This window comes from Necator americanus, chromosome II (genome assembly GCF_031761385.1).
Source record: "Necator americanus strain Aroian chromosome II, whole genome shotgun sequence".
In the NCBI taxonomy this organism is placed as follows: Eukaryota; Metazoa; Nematoda; class Chromadorea; order Rhabditida; family Ancylostomatidae; genus Necator; species Necator americanus.
In genome coordinates this window covers 40,591,152-40,612,539 of record NC_087372.1, presented here as the reverse complement: position 1 = coordinate 40,612,539, position 21,388 = coordinate 40,591,152, and the positions used below count along the sequence as shown (strand labels likewise).

Here is a 21,388-nt window from a genome sequence, read left to right as displayed (position 1 = left end):
GTTGTCTAGGATTCAAAGCAGTGTATGGTGTTGGACATATGTAAGAAAAAGTTCTGTGCTTTTGGGAAATAAGTGAATAACATCTGTTTTTTCCTCTGATGAAAGAAAACATAGGAACAAAATAAGAAATAGATGAGTTCTGTTACCTGGGCTGTAAGCTGAAGAACAACGGCAGCCACGAGAAAGATATTCAGCAAAGATGCGCTAAGGTCCTTTCTGCATTTAACTCCTTAACGAAATGCCTGTGGTGGACCGTCATCACCAACGAAGTCAAGCTGGGAGTCCACTTATTCGCCCCATCATGAAGTAAGGGCCAGAGCACCGTCTGCAGATGGAGAGGCTTGATTGCATGGAAAGGAAGCTGCTTAGACTGCTGCTTGGCTATTTTTGGCCTAAGATGTGCCACAATGAAAAGCTTTACGCGGACATCGATGTGGTGTATAGGTGGGAAACACGTGGAAGATATCAACATCTTGCACCGCCACCGAAGGTCTCTACAGAAAATCGTCTTCACCTCTTAGGTAATGTGTTGAGGGGACCAGCAGATCGCCTTCTTCAACGAGTTTGTCGGATTCAAGCTGGAGGAGGCCAAATGCCCGTAAACGGAAGTTCTGGGTTAAGGTGATGAAAGAGCGACGAATGGATTGATTCTGTGCCAACACTCTTAGAAAATTGAGAAGGTTGGGCAGAGCTATATTTAAGGACGGCACACCTCGGCGAATTTACGGGTAATCGCGTCAGGTGATGACATCAACCCGCCGATTAAGTCAGTAAGTTGTACGGCAAAGCTAAGATTTCATTGAAAAAGATCATATCTATTAACCAATCCCAAAACCAACCAGTTACTGTCGGATCAAAACGACCTGTATCTTAGTTCAATTTGCGTCTGCGATTGTGCTTTAAATGAGAGCTCTGTTTGCTGCACTTGGAGTGCAGGGGTGGATAAGGGTCCCACTGCAATCGCAATCGTTAGCTCCACCGTGCCACTTCGAATATGGCGCTTACGCAATTGCACAAAACTTCAGGGGCGGTTTTGATTCGACTATAGATTTGGCCGACCTTGTCGATCTTCAGCCTGACGCCTTGTCTGAAAAGCCTATCGACGTCCAAATTTTTAACTATGTATGTTTTTGTGTAATCTATTTGACATTCAAGATTTTTCATTTTTTTCCAACATTGCCTTCATTTTTTCTATTCACGGAATATGCTCATTTTTTGGATTGCTCTTCAAAAACTTTGAATCAAATCTTCAAAAACTTCATTTATTTTTCCTTTCTCACTGCACAGTAACAATACAGTTATTGGATTCGTCTAATTACAACCATAGTTACAACATTCAGCTATTAAACATTTTTCAAATGATAGATCTTCAAAATATTGCCGTATTTTTTGTTGATATGTAGTAGTAAATTTCGAAAGTACGGTTTGATAACGTAATAGGTAGTTGCATGCCGTTAATAAGAAAGATCACGAGTTTGGCGATTGAGTGCTCGTCGCCTCTTCATCTGGTTCTGGGAAATGTGATCTCTTCGCAGTTCGGGAAGAACTGGATCGACTTGATTTTGTCATCTCATACTTAACACCGAGCCCATCTGCGGTTCTTCCATCGTGTGCAAGCCTCCTTCTCACTGATACTGATCGAGGTCTACGAGCACTTTCATCTGCCTTCACAACTGTATTCCCAGAGGATTTCGACGATCTCGAATCATTGCTTGACGAATAATTTGGTGAGTAGAAAGGTCTTCTTTGACGTCTCTCGATTTCTTTTAGATGAGTAGGTCCTCGTCTACTTCTGTCTGTTTCTTCCACTCGGTTCGCTGTGCTTGCTTGAGTTCTCTGAGTTATAACTACACTGCTTGGTTCAGGGCTTGATACTTCAGTCCTTGTTCCGTCGGACTTCGCCCCAGCTGATTTCGACTCATCTGACTTCGTTCGTGATGCGTCGCCGTCCGATTTGGATTGTGCCGCCGCCGCTGCTGCCGCTGCCGCATCCTTTGCCTTACGACGAGCGGCGCATATGGCGATCATCCTCTCGTTTTCCGCTACCCGCTGCGCTTCTTTTGCTGCCGCTTCGGCTTTCTTGGCCTCACTTGCCATAGTTGGAAACCCCCCTCTCCTAGGGGCCTGGATTAAATGAAGCAGGTTGAGCTGATTATTTATGTGAACTCATCGTAGCTTACCCTAATGACTTCCACTGATTTTTCGCCAGAGAGCATCGAGAGCTGTGACATCTAAAAGTGAAAAAAAAAATCAGTTCAGACGACTTCTTGACAAAAAAAAAGCGTCACAGAATGATGAGCTGGGGATTTCCATATGGATTTTCTTCGCATGTTTCCCCGCAAGGACATTTTATATGATTTTTTTTAGTAATATCGTAGTAACTATCTTGTATTGACTTACCTAATTAACTTAGGATCAGTTCCATTGGAACTCTATCGAACTCACCCCATCAAGTTGTTCGACTTCAGATCCTATTGTTACTATTTCATTGTGTTTGGGGTCAAACGCAACTTCTTTTAAGCTATGAGACTTTTCATCGTCCAAGGCATGTTTCTAAAAATTGGTTCGCTACAAATAACTTATAGTCTCACTATGAATCCTGGAGACAGCTTACGATTCGTCCTTTCATTCTCGCCTGCATCACCAATGGTCCAAGATCGTGGAATTCACTGAGATTAATGACCTCAGAATCCATTTTTTGCGGAGATGGAGGACCCTTTAGTAAATTACTATATTTACATTGGGCAAAACTAACTCCACTCTTGAAACTCTTTGATTATCGAAGTTGAGAAAAAAAAAGGAAGCTGTTGAAGAAAAATATGTAGGAATTTCTACAAAAACTTATGTTATTTTAATATTTATTTTTTAAATCAGACATCTTGCTTATTTAATCACCAATTCTTAATCTCTTAGTTTTAATTAATACTCACTTATTCGGTCAGATAAATAAATAAAAATAAATAAATGAATAATGCAAATAAATGGGATTTCATTTTTTGACAATTACAATTATTTACTCCAGTGCAAACGCATTTTCCTGCTCCACATATTTCTTGGAACAAAAAAGCCTGCATCAAATAGTGAGGGATACGTTGGAAATGTGCAAAAAACGTAGATTCCTTATTTTGACGCAGTTTTCCTGAGTTTTTAGAGCTTCAGTTTAGATTTTTCATTTTATCGAATTCCCCACTAGAATATGTCTCTTCTCTCAGAACGTCTACCTGGAACTACATCACTCACGTTCGTTTCTTCGTCACCCATTGTTTGTTTTCCTAAAAAAAAAGATTTATAAATGAGTTTCAGCTGAAATAGGTACGAAATTGGTTGAACTGAAAGAATAGCAGTGCTCAAATATTTTATCGTTAATTATTTATAGAGTGATTACTTCGTTTTCTCCATGCTAACAGCCACAATGCAGCGGATACTACGCATCCGGTAACAAGTAGAGCTCCTGCCATTGTTAATAGTAGAAGTGTGCTGAAATAAAAATATCGAATTCATGGGAAAACGTCTCTGAAAAGGTTGCATCAAATTATTTCTGCTAATTGAAATTAAACTCGCCTACGTTTCATAGTTAACCACACCAATTTGCGGTTATCGATCGAGCTGTGATGGCATCGCGCAGCATTCGATCGATAATCATCTATTGTCAGTGACGAGCACCCGGCACGTTGTTACCTCCATGTACGCGCTTGGAAACTTTATTTATTTTTCGTTGTTAGGAGAAATATTGAGGTATATGATTAATTTTTGGGATAGAACGTCGATCTGGACACTTGACTTGATCTGGAGACTGTAAACTGTGGTCATCTGTTTATTTCCGTGGATACCTACATATGATGGTCACCAACCGTGGATAGCAATTTTGCACTGAGACCGCAAATGAACGTAATATCTCGCGTTACCTATTAGGTTCAGCTTACCTTGTTTGTGCGAATGCTCCTTTTGTTACGGGCCTGTAATTATTCATTTCAAAAACGAGAGAAAAACTGAGGAAATTTTCTCAGAGAACCGATTTATATCAGAACTCACGTTAGTGCAGTAATCACCTCCTTGGTGACCTCTTGCTTGGTGCTGGAAGTCGATAATTCATCGGCATTTTTTTCTTCCTTAAAGATATGATTTTTGCGGATGAAAAGCACATAAAAATCACTTGTGGATCTCACGGATGTCACGACGATCAGGATAACAAGTGTGGTGCCTGAGAGCGAATAGCTCATGCAGCAGCTAAGGATGACGTTCAGATACAAAATAAAGTAACACTGCGCTGAATCTCTCTTATAAAGGATTCTCTTATCAATTTTTTTTCATGGATACTTCATATCAGAAAAAAAGATTACGGTATGGGTGGATAAACACAATGATATCTGATTCGGTGTGTGATCCCATTTCGTTCTTTCCTGCAAGCTCGTAAACTTCTTCGTTTTTGAATTGAAGTCGGCGGATCCTGTGGGGATTTTTTATGTCATTTTTTAAACTATTATTCATTAAGTTCAGATACTGTATGCTCGCATCCAATACCAATAAGGATGAATACCGTAGAAATGGAACCGTACACGTCTCCCTCTCAGTCAGAACCAGTTGAGATTTGAGTTATTCTTTGTCATGGACTCGAAGCGACTACATTTTATTGTAAGACCTGGATGTTCCTCAGATGAATATAGTTGTTTACCTAATCGGCGAGTTTGTGTTATTTTGCCTGATGGGGTCCCCCGGATCTTCGCCAAGACCTGCCGTTCTTGAAAACAGAACTCTGCTCAACGTTTCTTGTTCTATGGCAAGTCCTCGCACAGAATCCATCTAATCATGACTGATTCACATCCTGGAAAACTTGGCGACTCGCTTGAATTGCCTGACGAAACTGAGTGATCCGGGCACCCCAAGTCGACAATGTCCGGAAGTTCAACGTAACGAAACGGAAGGTTGTTGACACAAATTCTTCCAGGTGTTCGACGTATTTAGGTTGGTGGACAGCAGCAGGAGTCTGCAATATCAAGGTAACTCCATGATCGGAGCGTGTACTGAAATGTCTGGTCACTTTTAGTGCAAACACGGACATCGCGGTGGCCATCAGAATCGTATACACCGCTCCTTCAGGTGAATATAAAATGTAAAGTGTCTGGCGATAATAAATCCGCTTGGGATGTGCTCCCACATTCACTTCAATTCAGAATCGTTTGAGGTTTGCGAATGTGTAACTGGGGCTGGCCGATGTGTCAAGTCAGTGTTTCTACGCTCCCAAACAAGTCTAGCACCAATTTATCGACCTCGGGGCGATGAAGGACTTGGTGAGCACAAGGACGGACTCGAACTTCCGATTGATCGTGCATGGAGCGCAACCTCTAGCCGCCACACTACACTTGCCCTTTCAGGTGAATTTATACATCGTTAATGCGGTTCGACCGGATTTATCAGAATTTTGCAAATTTTCCACGATTCTACCTACATGTGTTGCTTGCATCCAATACATTAGAGATAAGATTTTCATAGATTTTTTTTGCCCTCGTTAATGCCCTCGTTACCCTCGTTACCACGTGATATTTCAGGGGATTTGTGGAAAATTGCGAAGAGCATAGCGTGTGGGAAGAAAATCGAAACAACCGTGGTAATTTCAGTGCTTTCTGAAAGAGCCACTTTGAAAAAGTAATCCATCATTGAGTCACATCGTATTTCACCTCATAAGGTAAAGTTAAGGTAACGTTAAGACATAAGATAAAGTTGTGACAACAACTCTCTCTGTAGAGTTCTTATAAATAACGTGAACACACATCGAATATTTAAAATTTTATTAAAATGATTAGAACAGTGTGTGTACGAGGAAGAAGTCAAGTTATATTGCTTGTATAACATTTTTATGTGGCAATTATCGAAAAAAGAAAAAAATATTTAGGAATCTCTGTTCAATTCAGCTAAATTGTAGTATCTTGGAGATTTTTCAGATTTTCCGTAATGGTACTGTGAAGGAGATTTTTTCATTGGCTGATCCATATCTTTTTGTTGAACCGGTGTTAAAAATTCGAGAAATTGTTCATTTTTTGATTTCTTCGGTGGTTTCTTCTTAACCTTCGTGGGACGTTCCTTTTTATGAGTACGCTGCGAAACAAATCAAAATTACCACTAGCTCTAATCTTTAAGGTTTTCAATAAAATTATAGAAATATGTTTGTCAACTTACTTTAGCTTTAACACCTTCATTATATTTTCTTCTAACGTTCTTTTGTGGGATTTTCATTCCACCGCCTGATTTTATCTTTACTTTTGCCTTTGGCTTTGCTACAACCACGTTCCTTTGTTTGCTTCTTCCGCCCTTAAATATTAGAATATTTTCGTATATACTCTTCATATTTAAAACCGTAAGACAATTTTTGATGAAGAATAAGGAATAGATTTCTATACGTTGATTTTTTTAATTAATACAAGTATTCTCCTAGATGTAATCTCCTTCGAAAAGGAAATATATACTCTAAAAGTCATAATCCCCTTCAAAAGCGTTCCCCCTGTGGGGATTTGTTTGTATATTTCCAAGTGAATGTATGTTTTTAGAGCTTTGAGAGAAATGATTGAAGTTTTCCTGTTATGTACGTCTTCCTACTACAGAAATACATAAATATAGGAAATGTTAGATAAAGTACAGCCTGGTTACAACGATCTGAACCCTACTGCTGTTTCGCAGGCGGAAGGCAGAATGCGCAGAATATCGGAAGATTTTGTCCGAACCTCAGCTGACTCTTTTTTGCGATTTGCGCAAAGGCGAAAGGCAGATTGCGCGGAATATGCGAGGATTTTGTACGATCCTTTGATCAGTTTTTTCTCACGATTTGCGCAACGCTGTGGAAAATCGGTCAAGTTTACTCGGAAACCGATGAAAGTTCCAGAAACACAGATATTGCTCTGTCACTGCTTGAAATTATATATATATATATATATATATATATATATATATATATATATATCTGTTTGCACTTTTCTGCTACTTCACGTTCATTTTTTTCTCATCGCTAGAAAATCCACCAGCTGACACCTCTTATTTTTGTCTCCATTTTCGATCAAGGCATATGTTTTGAGGAAGGAGTAAGTGTTCCGGAGAAGTTAAATAAACTTAGAATTATTTACATTAACATATGATTGTTTTGTATGAAAAAAAGTCATTTAAACACGTACGAAAATAGCGCTAACCTTAACTTTTTGAGGCGGAGGTTTTCGCTCTTTCGGATAGAAATCTCTCCGATACAAGCGTTCCTCGTCGGTGGGAATTCGCTGAGAATTGAAAAAAAAATTCGTAGTGTTAATATTTGTTTGCTATCAGCAGAACATTTCCCAACAACCCTGTCATTTACTATTCAATTCCATTTTTCATTTGATTCCACCACATAAATAATTAGTAGCAGAACATCATGAAATTAACGATTTTGAAATCTTACCACAAAAATCTAACCTAATTCTTCCAAGCAACCCAGAAGAAGTCTGTGAAACAGCCTTGAATGCATCTATGTCCCCAACGATGCAACTTATTACAGGTCTTAAAGTGATGGTAATCCGCAACGTGTCTGCCACTGTCCAAGTGAGACAGATTCCCGCAGATAAGGAAAGGCTCCACAAGCCTTTTTCCGGATTATCAGCGGTAGTCGTACTCATACTCATGAGTTACACCCTTATCTTATCTATTTGCGAAGAGATCCCAAAATCGTCAATTTCGTGATACGCTATCTCTAGGGGCTGCAAATATGAGCACGCAAATTTTCGACAACGTTTCTTAATCAAAAATTATTATTTATTTTCGTAGTTCCAACGACATCTGCCGATTGGACCAAGAATTGGCAATATCGAGTGGAAAAGAAAGAGTTTTGTAAAAGTGCGAATCTGCTCATGATAACGCATAACGTGTTTGACGTTAATCAATCCGCTTGAAGTGCGTCATCACGTTCGCTTCATCTCAGAATCTTTGAGGTTTACGAACGTGTAACTGGCCTTTACGGTGACTTCCAGAGGCTATCCGATGTGTCAAGTCAGAATCAAATCCACGGTCGATCCTGCAGACAGGCGAACCACTCACACCTGCCCTACGCTCGCCCTTTTCGAGGCCTGTGTAGGTGTCAGGAACGTAGAATATCAGTCCAGAACACGACGTTGAAGAAGACACTACGAAAAGTTTCCAGTTTTAGGGCCTTCGCGGCAAGAAATGGAGACATGCACCATCTGAGTTGCAGGCGAAGTGAGCATTCTGAAGCAATCTGCACTAACTGCCGTAGTCATATGTGGATCCAGCTCCTACAACATCTAACAGTTCCAGGCCAGTCAATGCGTATCGTGCGCTCCACTGTCAGTCAGCTAGAAGACATTAAACCTAAAATTTTCTACCGCTTTACGCCACAAACATTTTTTTTTATCGATTTCGACTGCTATTTTTTATTCTGACTCTTGAAAATACAATCGATGGAGATCTTGAATCTCTCAATATCGTTCATGCTACAGTGTCATAAAATTAATGAGGAATTTTCTGAGATTTTTCCAGAGACCACCGTTATCGTAGAGAACATTTGTGAAAAAGCACCAACCTTAATATTCTGCGGGGGAACCTTTATTTCCCTCGGATATGCCGCCATATCGTACTGCTTTTTCTCGTGAGCGTAACGTCTCTTTCAATGGAAAGCATAATTTGTGCGGTTTTTAATGTTACATATTTTACTAGAAATAGAAATGAAGGCAAAATCATAGGAAATAGGCATACCACAAAGTCCCTAGAATCAGGTGTTTCTTCCGAAGAGCTACTTTTTCTGTACCCCTAAAAAACTGACGAATCTCATGATTTTGCCCTGGATCTTTAGTTTTTATGGGCTATATATATTTTGCCTTTGCAATTTATAAAATCTGAAAATATTATTTTTGAAACATACCGCAGCTGCTTTCGACTCCATAGGTGTCTCTGATGACCCTTGTCTTAAGAAATCCTGGAAATATGAGACTTTTAGCGCTGGAATGTTTCCTACTTAGAACATAAGAAGTTCAACACGGAATAAAAGAATAAATTCTGATTTCGAATTAAGATTATACTTTTCATGCAGATTCCAAGATCTTGGAATTGTATTTTTAAGCCAGTTTGTTCGTTTGTTAATTGTGTTTACTTAACTTTCTTTTAAAACATAAAAATTACTAATGTAATGCTGATCCATACCTCAATTCCTTTGGAATCCGTGGCCGTCTGTGCAGAACCTCTTCTCCTGTTTTCCTGAAAACCCAAGTGCCCTGGATCTTTAGTTTTGGGAAGAAAAAATTGCTGAAGCAACTAAGGCTACCAGTGCGGGAATAAGCGTAAATTCTTCAAATACATAATATTTTTTTTTAATTTTTAGATGGATATCTGTAGCTGAGGACAACAGAAATGAAAAAATAAATAAAAATTGATATTGTGACTTAAGTATCAATTAAGTTGCACTTTAAGCAGACGCTAACATGAAAAATAAAAAAGAACATGATTTTATCGAAAAAAACTATCCATGAAACTTAATAATGCTAATGTTTATCCGTACGTCAGATCCTTTGGAGTCTGTGGACGTCTCTGCAGAACCTCGTCGCTTGTTTTCCTGGAAATCCAAGATAATGGATGTTGATTTTTACTTGGTGATCAAATAAGTCAGCACTTATGAGAGATAACAGCATGACATCTGGCTCACAGTAAGCCATATGAACCAGTTGTCGTGCTTTCTTAACAACTTAGGATAAGTCTACTGGAAGAAAAAATAGCTGCGGCAACTAAGGCTACCAATATGGGAATTAGCATAAATTCTTCAAATAAATAACATTTTTTTATTTTTAGGTAAATATCTGTAGCTGATGAGAGCAAAAATGGAAAAAATAAAAGTTGACATTGTCACTTAAGTATCAACTAAGGTTGCACTTTAAGCTGATGCTAACATGAAAAATGAACAAGAACATGATTTCATCGAAAAAAATATCCATAAAACTTTATATTGCTAATGCTTATCCGTACGTCAGATCCTTTGGAGTCTGTGGACGTCTCTGCAGAACCTCGTCGCTTGTTTTCCTGAAAATCCAAGGAAATGCTTGGTAAATAAATGTAAAGAAATAGTAGCTTTTATGTAGAGATTAAATAAGTCAACACTGATGGGAAAAGTAACACATTAGAACCAGATGTAGTGCTTTCCTAAAAACCTAGGATAAGTGTCGGTCAAAAAACGCTCCTAGCGGCTAAAGCTACCAAAATACACTGGAATTAGGATAAACCCTTCTCTGTGTTTATTTGTCTCCAAGGAGAGGAAAAAAAAGGAGTAAATCCTTCTAAAAATTTATTACTGTCACTTAAATAACACTTATGTCGGACCTTAAGCTGACGCGAGAATGAGGATTTTTGAATGAGAACAACCGTGGCTGGTAAGATTAACCATTTCAAGTTCTGGGATCAAGGTCCCAGCAGGTCTTGAAAGCAAAAAAATAGGTTTGAAATTTTACCACAGATTCTTTGCTATCGGTAGCAGTCTCCGCAGAGCCCCGCTGCTTACTTTCCTAGAAAACAAATACAACAATATTATTAATGTTAATAGTGACAATAGAGACAATAGTTTTCGTCGCATAGTTTTATAATTGCCTAAAAATTCTTATACTGAAGCATACCGGAGTTTTTTTTGCCTCCGTATCCGTATCCAAAGAACCTGCTGCCTTGCTCTCCTAAAAAATCATGAAATTAAAATAATTGATAATCTGGTGTCGGAAATGCTGAAGGATATAGTGTCAGGTGATGGAAAGCCGTCAATACAAGAAGAGAAACTGTGCTTCGGGCGTTATTTTGAGCTTTTAAGAAAAATAATACATAGAAATGTTAAATTTTAAATTAAAATGGTACCGCGCTATCCTTTTTATCGTTGATTGCCTCCAAAAAACCAAGTGTTGGGTTTTCCTGAAAAGAAAATAAGATAAATTTCAGGAAAAAAAAACTTCTCAAGCAACTAAAGTTACCAACATAGAGATGGAAATAAAATCTTTTTCCCTACCACCCAGTGAGATAAAATTTAAGACAAATTTCAATTCATATCTACCTTTGAATCAAGTTTTCCTTTGTCGAAACTAGTTATTACAGTAGTTGGCATTTCACCTAAAATTAAGCGTACGAAAATTTACAAAGTTTTAAATTTAGTATTTTTTAATGTACAGTAACTTGGGCAGCTTACTTTTTGTAGCTGGACTTGTATTCCATTTACGCCAGGATATAAACAGTACACCTAATGCGCACAGCACCACTATGAGGAATCCAAGAGCAATGGCTGTCCTAGAATTGGTGAGCCGGTACGTCTACGCTATGAAATACACATTTATTAAACTATGCAGGCCCTTCACTTCTGATATCTACATTCTGATTTCTCTTTTTCTTTTTTTTTCAAAAAATTTCATGTAGAATAGAATCCAAGTGAAAGAAGGATAAACACAACGCTATGTATCTCAACGTTATTAATTTCGAGTGAACTCATTTTTCTCAACGATATTTTAATGTTACAAAAAAAAGTTTTGTTATGTATACACGTTCTTATTTAAAGTTTAGTTTAAGTTTATTTCCGCTTTTGTTGATTTTTCAAGAGAAAAAACACATGACTCGTAGATTTTGATTCAACATGACTAGGCATGGCCTCTGACCTACAAATTTTTTCGATGGCATTTAAGGATGGTTTTTATAATTTCCCACTTTAATAATAATTAATAATATTCATAATCCTTTTTCATTTAATTATGATTTCTTATATTTTCAGATGACAGATTGGTTGACGTTTGAAATGTACGATATGAGTTCCGATACTGATTAAATTTTGTCGTTTTTAAAATACTGAGATATATCTAGGTATTTTCAAAAAAAAAAAAGAAAAAGTTAGCAGTATGACATGTCCAAATTATTCACTACATATCACCACCAGCTTTTAATTAACACAGCAATTAGTGTTGATGCTATAGTTTTAAGCTAAAGGCATAAGAATAATAAAATTACAACTATTTTGGATAGGCATAATTTCTTTCAGGACAGCTGTTCGTGGATATTACGGCTATTTAAAGTATTATTATGTCAGGTCAAGAAACAAGAGTAGCGTTTTTCACGGTTTTTTTTTTTGAAGAAAGCATCCCATTACGGATTACTCAGGGATTACATGGTCAAAAAATATTTAACCCACGTTGTCAATGAAGTGGTTTTATCCTCCTTGTGATCTTCTTTTCCGTTTTCCTCAAAAGGAAACTCCCTGAAAAGAGAAACTTTTCCGTATTGTGAATTTATAATCCTAATTGGAAAGTTAAGCTTCCAAACTATTCCGCAAAGCATCTTTATTTTCTTTCTACATCCACAGATTCGTGATTTTTGACTGGCAAATCTTCCTTACGTTTCTTTAGTGGTTGTAGATCGAGTTCTAACAAATGGATGGTCTGATTTATGTGATGATGAAAATCTTGTGCCGGTGGAAATCATAGGCGGTCTTGTTCTTCTCGTCCTCTTTGTTGAAATGAAGTCTAAAATGTATGGAATTGGATGCGAACTTCATTTTCCATTGTATCTTACCAGTTTTTCTTTTTGTTGTTCTCGATGTTCTTGTAAATACCTTCCTCGTTGAGGTTATTCTTTCTGGTATAATTATTTCTATGGTGGTTTCTGAGATTGTAGTAGTTGGGGAGGTTGTACTAGATGAAGATGGAGTAGAAATTTCCATCGTTCCTATCTCTGTTGAGGAGGATTCCTTCGTCGTTGATAGAGCAGCAGCAGATGTACTAGATGAAGATGGAGTAGAAATTTCCATCGTTTCTATCTCTGTTGAGGAGGTTTCCTCCGTCGTTGATGAAGCAGCAGTAGAAGTTCCAGTAACAAACGCTGCTTCTGTTGTTGTATTTGTTTGCTGTTCATGATGTGATAAAGTAGGTTGATCTGTGAACTCTTTTGGGATTCTTAACCGAGTAAAACCTCTTGCTTCCAAGATTGGAATTTCTGAAATATATAGAAGGATGGGAAGCTTACGCGTAATCGAAAAATACGCTTAAAAACAGTCTGGCCGTGTACGCAATTACGGTATATTGCACCACTTATCAAAACATTCTACCATATAGGGTAATCCACATGAAGTGTGAGGGCTATAGAAAATCCAGAAATGCGGTGATTCTTTGAGCCAAAGAAACCGATAAGGACACTGACTGGGCCTCCCCGCAAAACTGGACGCCAGCCCACGGCCAAAAGAAGACCCTGGAGTTGTGTGAGACCAATCTTCCGGATTTCTGCCCATGTTAGTGTTTGGCCGTCAAACTCGCTCGATCTCGGTCTTTTGGATTTTGCTGTTTGATAGATTCCAGAAAAAAGCCTTTCTTTTAAGCCCAAGTCCGTGAATTCGCTGAAATGAGGCCTGGATGAGGAATGGGAGGGGGGTGGGAACTGCGCGCATCCTCAAAAATTTCCAGAAGAGATTGGCTGCTCGTGTTGGAGCTAAAGGCGTGATGTGTGAGAACGTAAGTAGATTTTCTGAAATTTTGAATTTTTTAGAATCAAAAAATATTTCATATTTAGATTAATTGATGCGAAGTTCTGGATAGTTTTTTTTTTGCATCACACTTCATGTGGATAACTCCGTACAGGCGATTCCTCGACCATCTGATCCAAAGCTATCGAATCCTCTTCTAAATCGAAATCAAAGTCGCGCAAGACACCTATATCTCTCTTAGGGAATCGCTTTCGCTCTAGTTTCTACCGTATGATTTGACTTTAAAAAAAAAACTCTCTGCTAAAAAAAACATACGGAGCGTAAGGTTCTTGTAATAGGAGTAAATAATGATCTGAAATAAATTCAATTTGTTCAAATATCCTTACCAATTAATTATTAGAACAACGATATACCTCTAGTAGAACAGACGAAAATTGAAACAACCGCATACCGACATCGTTCACATTACAGTGATTCCAAATGGAATCCACAACGCTTTTATATTGTGGCCTTTAATTTTATCACGCTATCTTTTTCTTTAAGTAAATTTAGATATACAAACCTTTGGGTAGGTTGAAATGTCAGTATAATTTTGTAGTTTATGATGTTGTTTTTCATATAACACAGGTTAAATTATTTCCTAATTTGAAAAAATCATTTTTTGAATTTTTTTCAAGTTCTTTTGCCCTTTAGGTTTATGCGATTAATTAGTATTGTTTTTTTGTATTTTTAAAAAGAGTGTCATTCCAGTTCTTATGTAATATTACATAAAATGATGTCAAATTCCAACTGTTTAACAATTCTACTTTTTTCACTTCCACAGCAATTTTGTTTCTATTTTATTATTATTTTTCATTCTTTATTGTTTATTATTTATTATTTATTTATTATATAAATTTATTATTATTTGTTTTATTAGAAACAATTTTATTTCTTTAACGTACATAATATAAAGTACTCTGATACCACGAGACGAGTTTAACATCCTTAGATCTTTCGGCTGCACTAGAACGTGTGAACAGTCGGTTGAAGTTTTTCGCTTCTGCTAGGCTTAGAACCGTAGAACGAAGAAAAAACGTTGGAAAACAACCGAACGATTTGTCAAATACTACAATAAAATCGTTAATTCTTTGATAGAAGACGGAAAAGATGCGGATCCGTATCTTCTTTGTTTTTTCCCACAACTTGCCCTAATTTGTGCGAGCACTGAATACAATTAAAACTCTCAGAATCTACCACTAGAACACTTTTTAAGAAAAATACCTGCGGATACAAATTAGCAAAGCTAAACCCCAAGGATATGACGATCAGCGCCATTCGTACTCGAACTTAAATCTTAATATAACTTTGTAATCAAAAGAAGGAACACTATGGAATAAATCCGATCCGATGTTCCTAAATGTTTCTAAAATCCAAGAAGAACACGAGACGTCGACTATTCTGGAGATTACTATCTGTTCAGTGTTCTTATTCAGAGCAAAATACCAGAAGTACACTTAAAAAAATTCATTCAATTGATATATTTTGCAAAACAATTAAGAAAAAAATCAACAGCACCATATTACAATAAAATTAAGGCTGCTAATTAAAATCGATATGATAAAGATATATCAAATGATTTGCTTGGTTTTTAATTCAGAAGCAATTATCGTCTTCGTTTACCACCTCGTTGCAATACTGCTAAGTCATAGTAGACTGGAGAATTGCTCTTCGCCTTCTTCTTTCCTCTTTGACGTCTATCCTTGTATGGACTACGTTCATGCTGAAATATGTGTAGTTCATCCATTTCTTGATACAATATTACATCTCTGGCATTTTTAAATTTTGTGGATGGGTCACTGTAGAGGATACTATCCCAAACTCCATAAAACTTGCATAAAATTTGGATTTTTCTTTTGTTTGCGATAATGAGTGTTTCGCGATTTGAAAATTTCCAAAAAAGGATCCTATAGAGCCACAATCACAGAAATTAGTTCGATTCCAAGAAAAAACCTAATTTCATGAGCAAATAAACACAGAACTGAAGTAAATTTTGAATTACATGTTTAACTCTAAAATTTTCTTTTTTTTTTCAAATGCGTGTTTCTTTCGCTCTTTAGTTTCAGACAAGGTGCAATATTGTTGCAGTTCGAGAGACACCAATGCCCAGCTTTCGAATCAAAAATAAATTGGATGGTTAAGGATTCACGGATAAGATGTCTAGCGTCAATTGGTCTGCTCGATCGACTTAAACTGAGGATCGCTTAAGCGTTATGAACACCGAACAATGGTCCACTGGAATTCTGATGGAAACGTACTGTAGTGGATGAGCTCGGTCGCCTCTTCTTCGATGAAGGACGCCTTTCTCTCCAGCCCTTAAAAATAATTACTGCGATTTGGCAACCAATTTTTCAGCCAGAAAGATTTCATTGAAGTACACGATGATTTTAAAAAACGTGTTCCTAATCGACATAAAACACTCCGCCAATTTTTCTATTCATTTTCGGAAGATTTATTGCATACCTTGCTGCTACCAGAAGTTCTCGAAAGTGCCGTTATCAAGCTACCGCCTCCGTAATGAATCTTATCTTAAAAAAAAGATTGAGATTTTACTGACGAAAGTAAGCACTTGCACCCATTATGTTGTATGAAACTGCTTTTGGCTCAGTAAAAATCAGAAAAGAAACCAAAAATTTAAATGGAGCACAAAGACCAGTAATAGTACTAAAAACTTACGTTTATAAATTGCCTTCTTGTAACTGAAGTACAGGTACGTCATCGATATCAATGTAAGTAAGACAAGAGCAACAATTACAGTGATAAATATCATTTCACTGAAAGTAAAGCTATGAAACTGCTTCGGGACCGGAACGTGTACATAGAGGTGCGTTCCAACGCATTTCGTAGAAACTAAAGCGGTTCCCGTGACGCTCTTCACGACGATCAGGGAAGGATGAGCAAAACCATGCTGAGTTTGATTGAATTTTTAATTTTCAATCAAAACAGGAGCTTAAAAACACCTTGTGAAGTCATTTTTCTGCAGGGACTTCCATCTACTTTAAGTGAATAGTGGCTATCTGCAAGTAAGAAGCTAACTTCGGGATTAGACGATTTTCTTGCAGGTATTTTAAATTAGGAGCAACCGGATATTTTTTCTAATTTTCTCAAGAGTACCGTGTCCGGGTTTATTCTGATTGGTTACCTCAAACTCATGCACTTTTTTTTCGCAAGTAATAACATTCAAAAATATTTCATAACAAACGACAGTGTTTGTAACCTACTTTCTTGATTTTCCTTCTCCTCCTTCATCCTTCCCATCGTCTCTAAATAAATAATATCAATAAATAGAAAAATCACTTTGCCCACACCTAGCAAAAAATTTCAGAAACTTTGCTTCTGAATTTTGAGAGAATATAGTTTTATTGTATGGCCAGAGTGGAGTCCAAGCCATGTTCTCTTTTGGTGAATCCTAAGAATACTAGAATTCGTAGCTAATGACAAAACTAGTGAGAGTATTGTACAAAAGCATTTTAAGAAAAATATGTCATTTCAATATGCTTATTGATTACTTATTACTAAACTCAGCAAGATCGGGAAAAAAGAAAACATCAAATAAAGTTTGTGATAAGAAGCGTGTCGATATTCAAGAACAAATATTCATCACAGAGAGAGTACTTTATCATAGTATTATTACTGTTTATTATTTATTATTGTTACTAAGCACACAATGATATCCACATTTTACAGAATGCCAACTTTTGCATTCCGGATCAAGACTAAAAATGTGTAAATGTTTCAAAGGCATGTTTGTCAAAGATTCTCTGCTGAAAGATTGAAGAGATGCAGAGGAATACAGTTTTGATACATTACTGTGTATAATTGCGTTATGTTGGTGCTTTTCTCACCAACTCCTATCTGCAATGTTTACAGAAGATCACTTTCAATGTTCTTGTTACAAGAACTACGGTTTATACTCAGTAAACTAGGTTGGTTGAATATTTGGGTTCTCTTACCCAGGATCCGTAGTTAACGTTTTTCGTTTAGTTGTTCTGACTTGAGGTTTTGAGGTTTTCTTGCTTCGAGTTCTGGAAAATAATGTGTAAGACATCGTCTGACCAGCTGACGGACCAGCTACATTAGTCATAACGCAAGAAAACGTCCCTCATAGTGTTGAGACCAAAATTTATGCAACTCTAAATAGAAACTTACGCACTGCTCCAACAACGCTGTTGGTGATACCTCGAATATTTGAATGTATTGTTATGGGAATATTGTTGTAAGATCGAACTCAGCTTTTAGACCTAGTTTACAAGGAAATCTATGGAAGTGTTGCTCGCGAGGGTCCCATCACTGTGTCATCCAAACTGATCCATATGATCAACTCTATACTGCCGTACTTGACTCACTTCTTCCTTCACTCAAACTGATCCCGTACAACCCAAAATGTAGTGAACCCATTTTTTAAAGGATATTTCAAGCGTAGCAAACCTCGTAGTCTTTCCCAATTGTGTTGTTGGTTGCACAGTAGAACTGAACTCCTTCGTTGTGGTCGTTGTAGTACTTGATGTTTCTGCAACTGGTGTTTTCGTTGATTCCTTGCTGGTAATGATTTCTTTGGTCGTTTTCTGGGTTGTTGAGGTGATAATTGGTGTTGTTGCCGTGGTAGTTGTTTTACGGGTTGCTGTAGTAGAAGTGGTGGTTGGTGTTGTTGTTGTTGTGGTTGGTGTAGTAGTAGTAGCAGTTGTTGTTGTTGTTGTTGTTGTTGTTGTTGTTGTGGTTGATGTTGTTGTTGTTGTCGTTGTGGTTGGTGTAGCTGTTGTTGTTGTTGTGGTTGGTGTAGTTGTTGTGGTTGTAGTTGTAGTGCTTGGTGTCGCAGTTGTAGTCGTTGTAGTGGTAGTTGATGTAGTCGTAGTAGTAGTGGTTGGTATAGTAGTTGTAGTCGTTGTAGAGGTGGTTGGTGTGGTCGCGGTAGTGGCTGTGGTGGTGGTGGTGGTTGACGTAGTAGTTGTAGTCGTTGTGGTGCTTGGTGTAGCCGTTGTAGTCGTTGGAACACTTGTCAGTGTTGCATTCGCAATTGTTGTTTCATCCTTCAATGCATGTTTTGGTAGAATTACCGCTGCATTTTCGATTCCGCCGCTTTTTTTCTGTCGACCCACTTTATTTTCGACAAATGTAGGAGCCGCTTAAATTGAAATGTTACCTGGATATGACAAACTCAGACATAAAATGATAAACGTGGTAAAAATGAGGTTAATAGGCTACATATTCCTGTTCTGGAATATTCACTATTATCAATTTTCTCAAGAAGAAAATATTTCTCTAATCAAGGCCCTTCGCTGAGTTAATGTGAAAAAAAATTGAATCCTATTTCTAGCAGTCATCACGAAAAAAATACGCATGTAGAAGAAACTGCAAGTGTCGGAAGTCTTCCAAGTCTTGACGGTCCATCTTTTTTTGTGTCGAGAATAGGGACAGATCTCCCACGACTGCTACTCTGACTTACCCGACAGTCCTGACTTAAAATTTGTCCTCTTAAAATCTGGGGGGAAGGTACAATTTCATGCTAGGGATCCAATGTTTTGAAGTACGATATGCTACCGTATCGGTAAATAATCATTACGCGGTACAGAACATTGCGCTAACAGGATCAGATCCGAGAATCTCAAAAACCCTCGTTCAGCCCTCGCTGACATTCTACAAAGCTTTCCACACGTTGTCTCGCAGAATTCTAGCTATTCAGCGGTAAATCTTTGCATTCGAATGAAATCACAGAAGGGCAAAAATCTATGGCCAGTAATCACGTCACGTTCGAACTCAGGGTAACGAGGTTCTCATAAAACAAGGAACAGCCAGCCAAGAATGTAGCGCCGCAAGGTAAAACTCCAAAAGATTAAAGACAGTAATGTCTTGTTATCACATTTGCGCTTGGCGGAGACGAGACATCACAGCGTTCCAGCTAGGTGTATCTGGATCGAAAAATCAGCATTGCCAACAACTGCTCACTACAAAGTTGGAAAGGTGGTAAGGAAAACGAAGAACATCCAGTCGTTGAGCGGTCAGTAGAAAATGCGATCACTGCCATCTTCTTTAAGAAGTATCTTAAAGACAGCGTATCAGGAAATTTACGTCGTACAGAAACCCAGAGAAAACGTAACGTTCGGGTTGTAGATTACGGAAACGAACGTTGTTCTGCTCGACTCCTCCTAACCGCCCCGAGAAACGGCACCAGAACCGCTTTATTTCCTACCAAGAACGTTGAAATGCTCCTTTCTGATCCCCTCTACCTTTCATTGGCGTTCGGTGAGAGGAATAAGGGTTAGGTTGCACCTTAATAGGGTGCTGATGAGATCTCATTGGTCTCCGATCTCTCGCACCTGAATGCGGCGCGTGCACAAGAGTGGCACGTTGAAGTTGAAGTGGAATAAAGTGGACGGCCTCTTCAATTTAGAATCATTTGATGTTTACGAACGTGTAACTGGTCTAACAATAAGTTGCGGGGACTAGCCGATGAGTCAAGCCAGTCTCCTTTCTTTCAGCCAAATTCGGTAACAATTTAATCTAAACTCCGGAGGGATGAAAGGCTTGGTGAGCACTAGACCGGCATTGAACCTACGATTCAGACAGCGGAACCTCCTCCCGACTGCACTACCGACTGCTACTCAAGCTTGGCCACTCTGTAGAACTTTTTGCATGTAGAAGACTTTAATTTTTGTTGCGTTGCATTTATTATCCAATTGCAAACGAAAAAACCTACAATAAACAGCTGAATACCATCCCACGTTGCACGTGATGAGTATCACCTGTAAAGCAAACCAATAGTATTGGAAGGAGATTTGATCAAAATGGTTTTGTTTTTCTACAAAAATAAGATGTAGACAGGCTCAAATGCCTCTAAAAACCAGAAAGAAGAGGTTTTTAAATAAATTTTTTATATGCAGACTAGTACAATCTTCTTCACCACCATTTCTCGAGGTGGTTCTTCTCACGAGTTTAAAAAGTTGCTGGTCGGATGAAAACTTGGAATTTTCAGGTAGGAACGAGTGTTGGTTTAGTACGAGTTTGTTTTGACCAAAATAATTGTCTGTCCTATGTCGGAGAGCAGTAGTTCATGGTAGTATACTGTATAAACACTGTTTAAAGAAGAAATCCACAACAAACACACCACTGAGAGATTCGAATTCGTCCAGCAAATCAACAATGGGAACTTCATTACACAAGTACGACCTTGTTGCTTCTGAGAGTAACTAGAAATGAGAATCACACATACCTTCCTACTTTCAAATCCGATTTGATTTCTTGTCTTCTCCAAAAATAACAAACATGGCAAATCGTTAAGAAAAAATTTTGGTCCACCTTTGCAAAAGTAGCGGTCTCGATTTTCTTCCTGCAAATTATCGAGAGATTTCGCAGTGCAGTGTTGCGTACTTGTTCAATATCTCTTAAATCCGATCCTCATCGTGCAGTGGTTGCTCCAGGCATAAAACCGTAGCTTTTCAGAAAAAAAATGCTTCAACAAACAGACTGCGGTTCGGCAACACAAAATCCATGAAACTCCTCCGTGAAATTCGTGAATACGTCCATATGGAACAATTTTTGTGCTTTGCAGCAAGACGGTTCAGTGCAGATGCATTTCTGTCATTTCTACGAAATAAAGGAAGGTAAACGTTGAGCATCATCAAATAACTGAAGAACTCAAATCTGAAACTCCCTAATGATATGCGAATATAAAAAATATCGACAGAATACGCAAGCAATCAGGATGGATTTTCCTTGTTCTCCGTTTCTTTGAAACGCGAGTACAGGGCCATGTCTGGAGTAGTTCAGCTGTTTTCTAAAGACTCTTTTTTTCAATTCCACATTCACTCCTTTCACTCGAATACAATCTCGATTCGTTTCATGTAGTTTACGTTCCAGTTTTCTCGTTTTACTTTTACTTACTACCTTTTAGGTGTAGCA

General features: G+C 38.0%; 4 protein-coding genes across 6 annotated transcripts; 1 reads left to right on the top strand and 3 right to left on the bottom strand.

Moving 5' to 3' along the window:
• Positions 1 to 331: 331 nt before the first annotated feature.
• RB195_020927 (uncharacterized protein) lies at positions 332 to 625 on the top strand (the record flags this gene model as incomplete). The annotated part of the gene is made up of 1 exon (XM_064189479.1): positions 332 to 625. One exon carries the CDS (start codon positions 332 to 334, stop codon positions 623 to 625), a length of 294 nt encoding a protein of 97 aa, XP_064045360.1.
• An 842-nt stretch (positions 626 to 1,467) lies between these two features.
• Positions 1,468 to 4,220, bottom strand: RB195_020926 (uncharacterized protein; the record flags this gene model as incomplete). Its single annotated transcript, XM_064189478.1, has 9 exons — positions 1,468 to 2,124; positions 2,181 to 2,231; positions 2,446 to 2,553; positions 2,615 to 2,716; positions 3,241 to 3,272; positions 3,386 to 3,477; positions 3,924 to 3,956; positions 4,033 to 4,109; positions 4,167 to 4,220. The coding sequence occupies 9 exons, from the start codon at positions 4,218 to 4,220 to the stop codon at positions 1,468 to 1,470; spliced, it is 1,206 nt and encodes a 401-aa protein (XP_064045359.1).
• Positions 4,221 to 5,886: 1,666 nt separating this feature from the next.
• Positions 5,887 to 13,902, bottom strand: RB195_020925 (uncharacterized protein; the record flags this gene model as incomplete). Of its 3 annotated transcripts, XM_064189476.1 has the most annotated exons (19): positions 5,887 to 6,093; positions 6,175 to 6,306; positions 7,176 to 7,256; positions 8,555 to 8,635; positions 8,728 to 8,781; positions 8,894 to 8,947; positions 9,172 to 9,225; positions 9,527 to 9,580; positions 9,988 to 10,041; positions 10,467 to 10,520; positions 10,629 to 10,682; positions 10,858 to 10,911; positions 11,051 to 11,106; positions 11,183 to 11,280; positions 12,170 to 12,235; positions 12,374 to 12,500; positions 12,550 to 12,969; positions 13,769 to 13,805; positions 13,867 to 13,902. In XM_064189476.1, 19 exons carry the CDS (start codon positions 13,900 to 13,902, stop codon positions 5,887 to 5,889), a joined length of 1,773 nt encoding a protein of 590 aa, XP_064045356.1. The 3 variants fall into 3 exon arrangements, with proteins under 3 accessions (XP_064045356.1, XP_064045357.1, XP_064045358.1); XM_064189477.1 differs by lacking the exon at positions 7,176 to 7,256; XM_064189475.1 differs by lacking the exon at positions 9,988 to 10,041.
• A 1,196-nt stretch (positions 13,903 to 15,098) lies between these two features.
• RB195_020924 (uncharacterized protein) lies at positions 15,099 to 20,642 on the bottom strand (the record flags this gene model as incomplete). The annotated part of the gene is made up of 9 exons (XM_064189474.1): positions 15,099 to 15,215; positions 15,751 to 15,807; positions 15,956 to 16,020; positions 16,169 to 16,266; positions 16,714 to 16,755; positions 17,446 to 17,517; positions 17,921 to 18,614; positions 20,187 to 20,232; positions 20,595 to 20,642. The coding sequence occupies 9 exons, from the start codon at positions 20,640 to 20,642 to the stop codon at positions 15,099 to 15,101; spliced, it is 1,239 nt and encodes a 412-aa protein (XP_064045355.1).
• Positions 20,643 to 21,388: the final 746 nt, after the last annotated feature.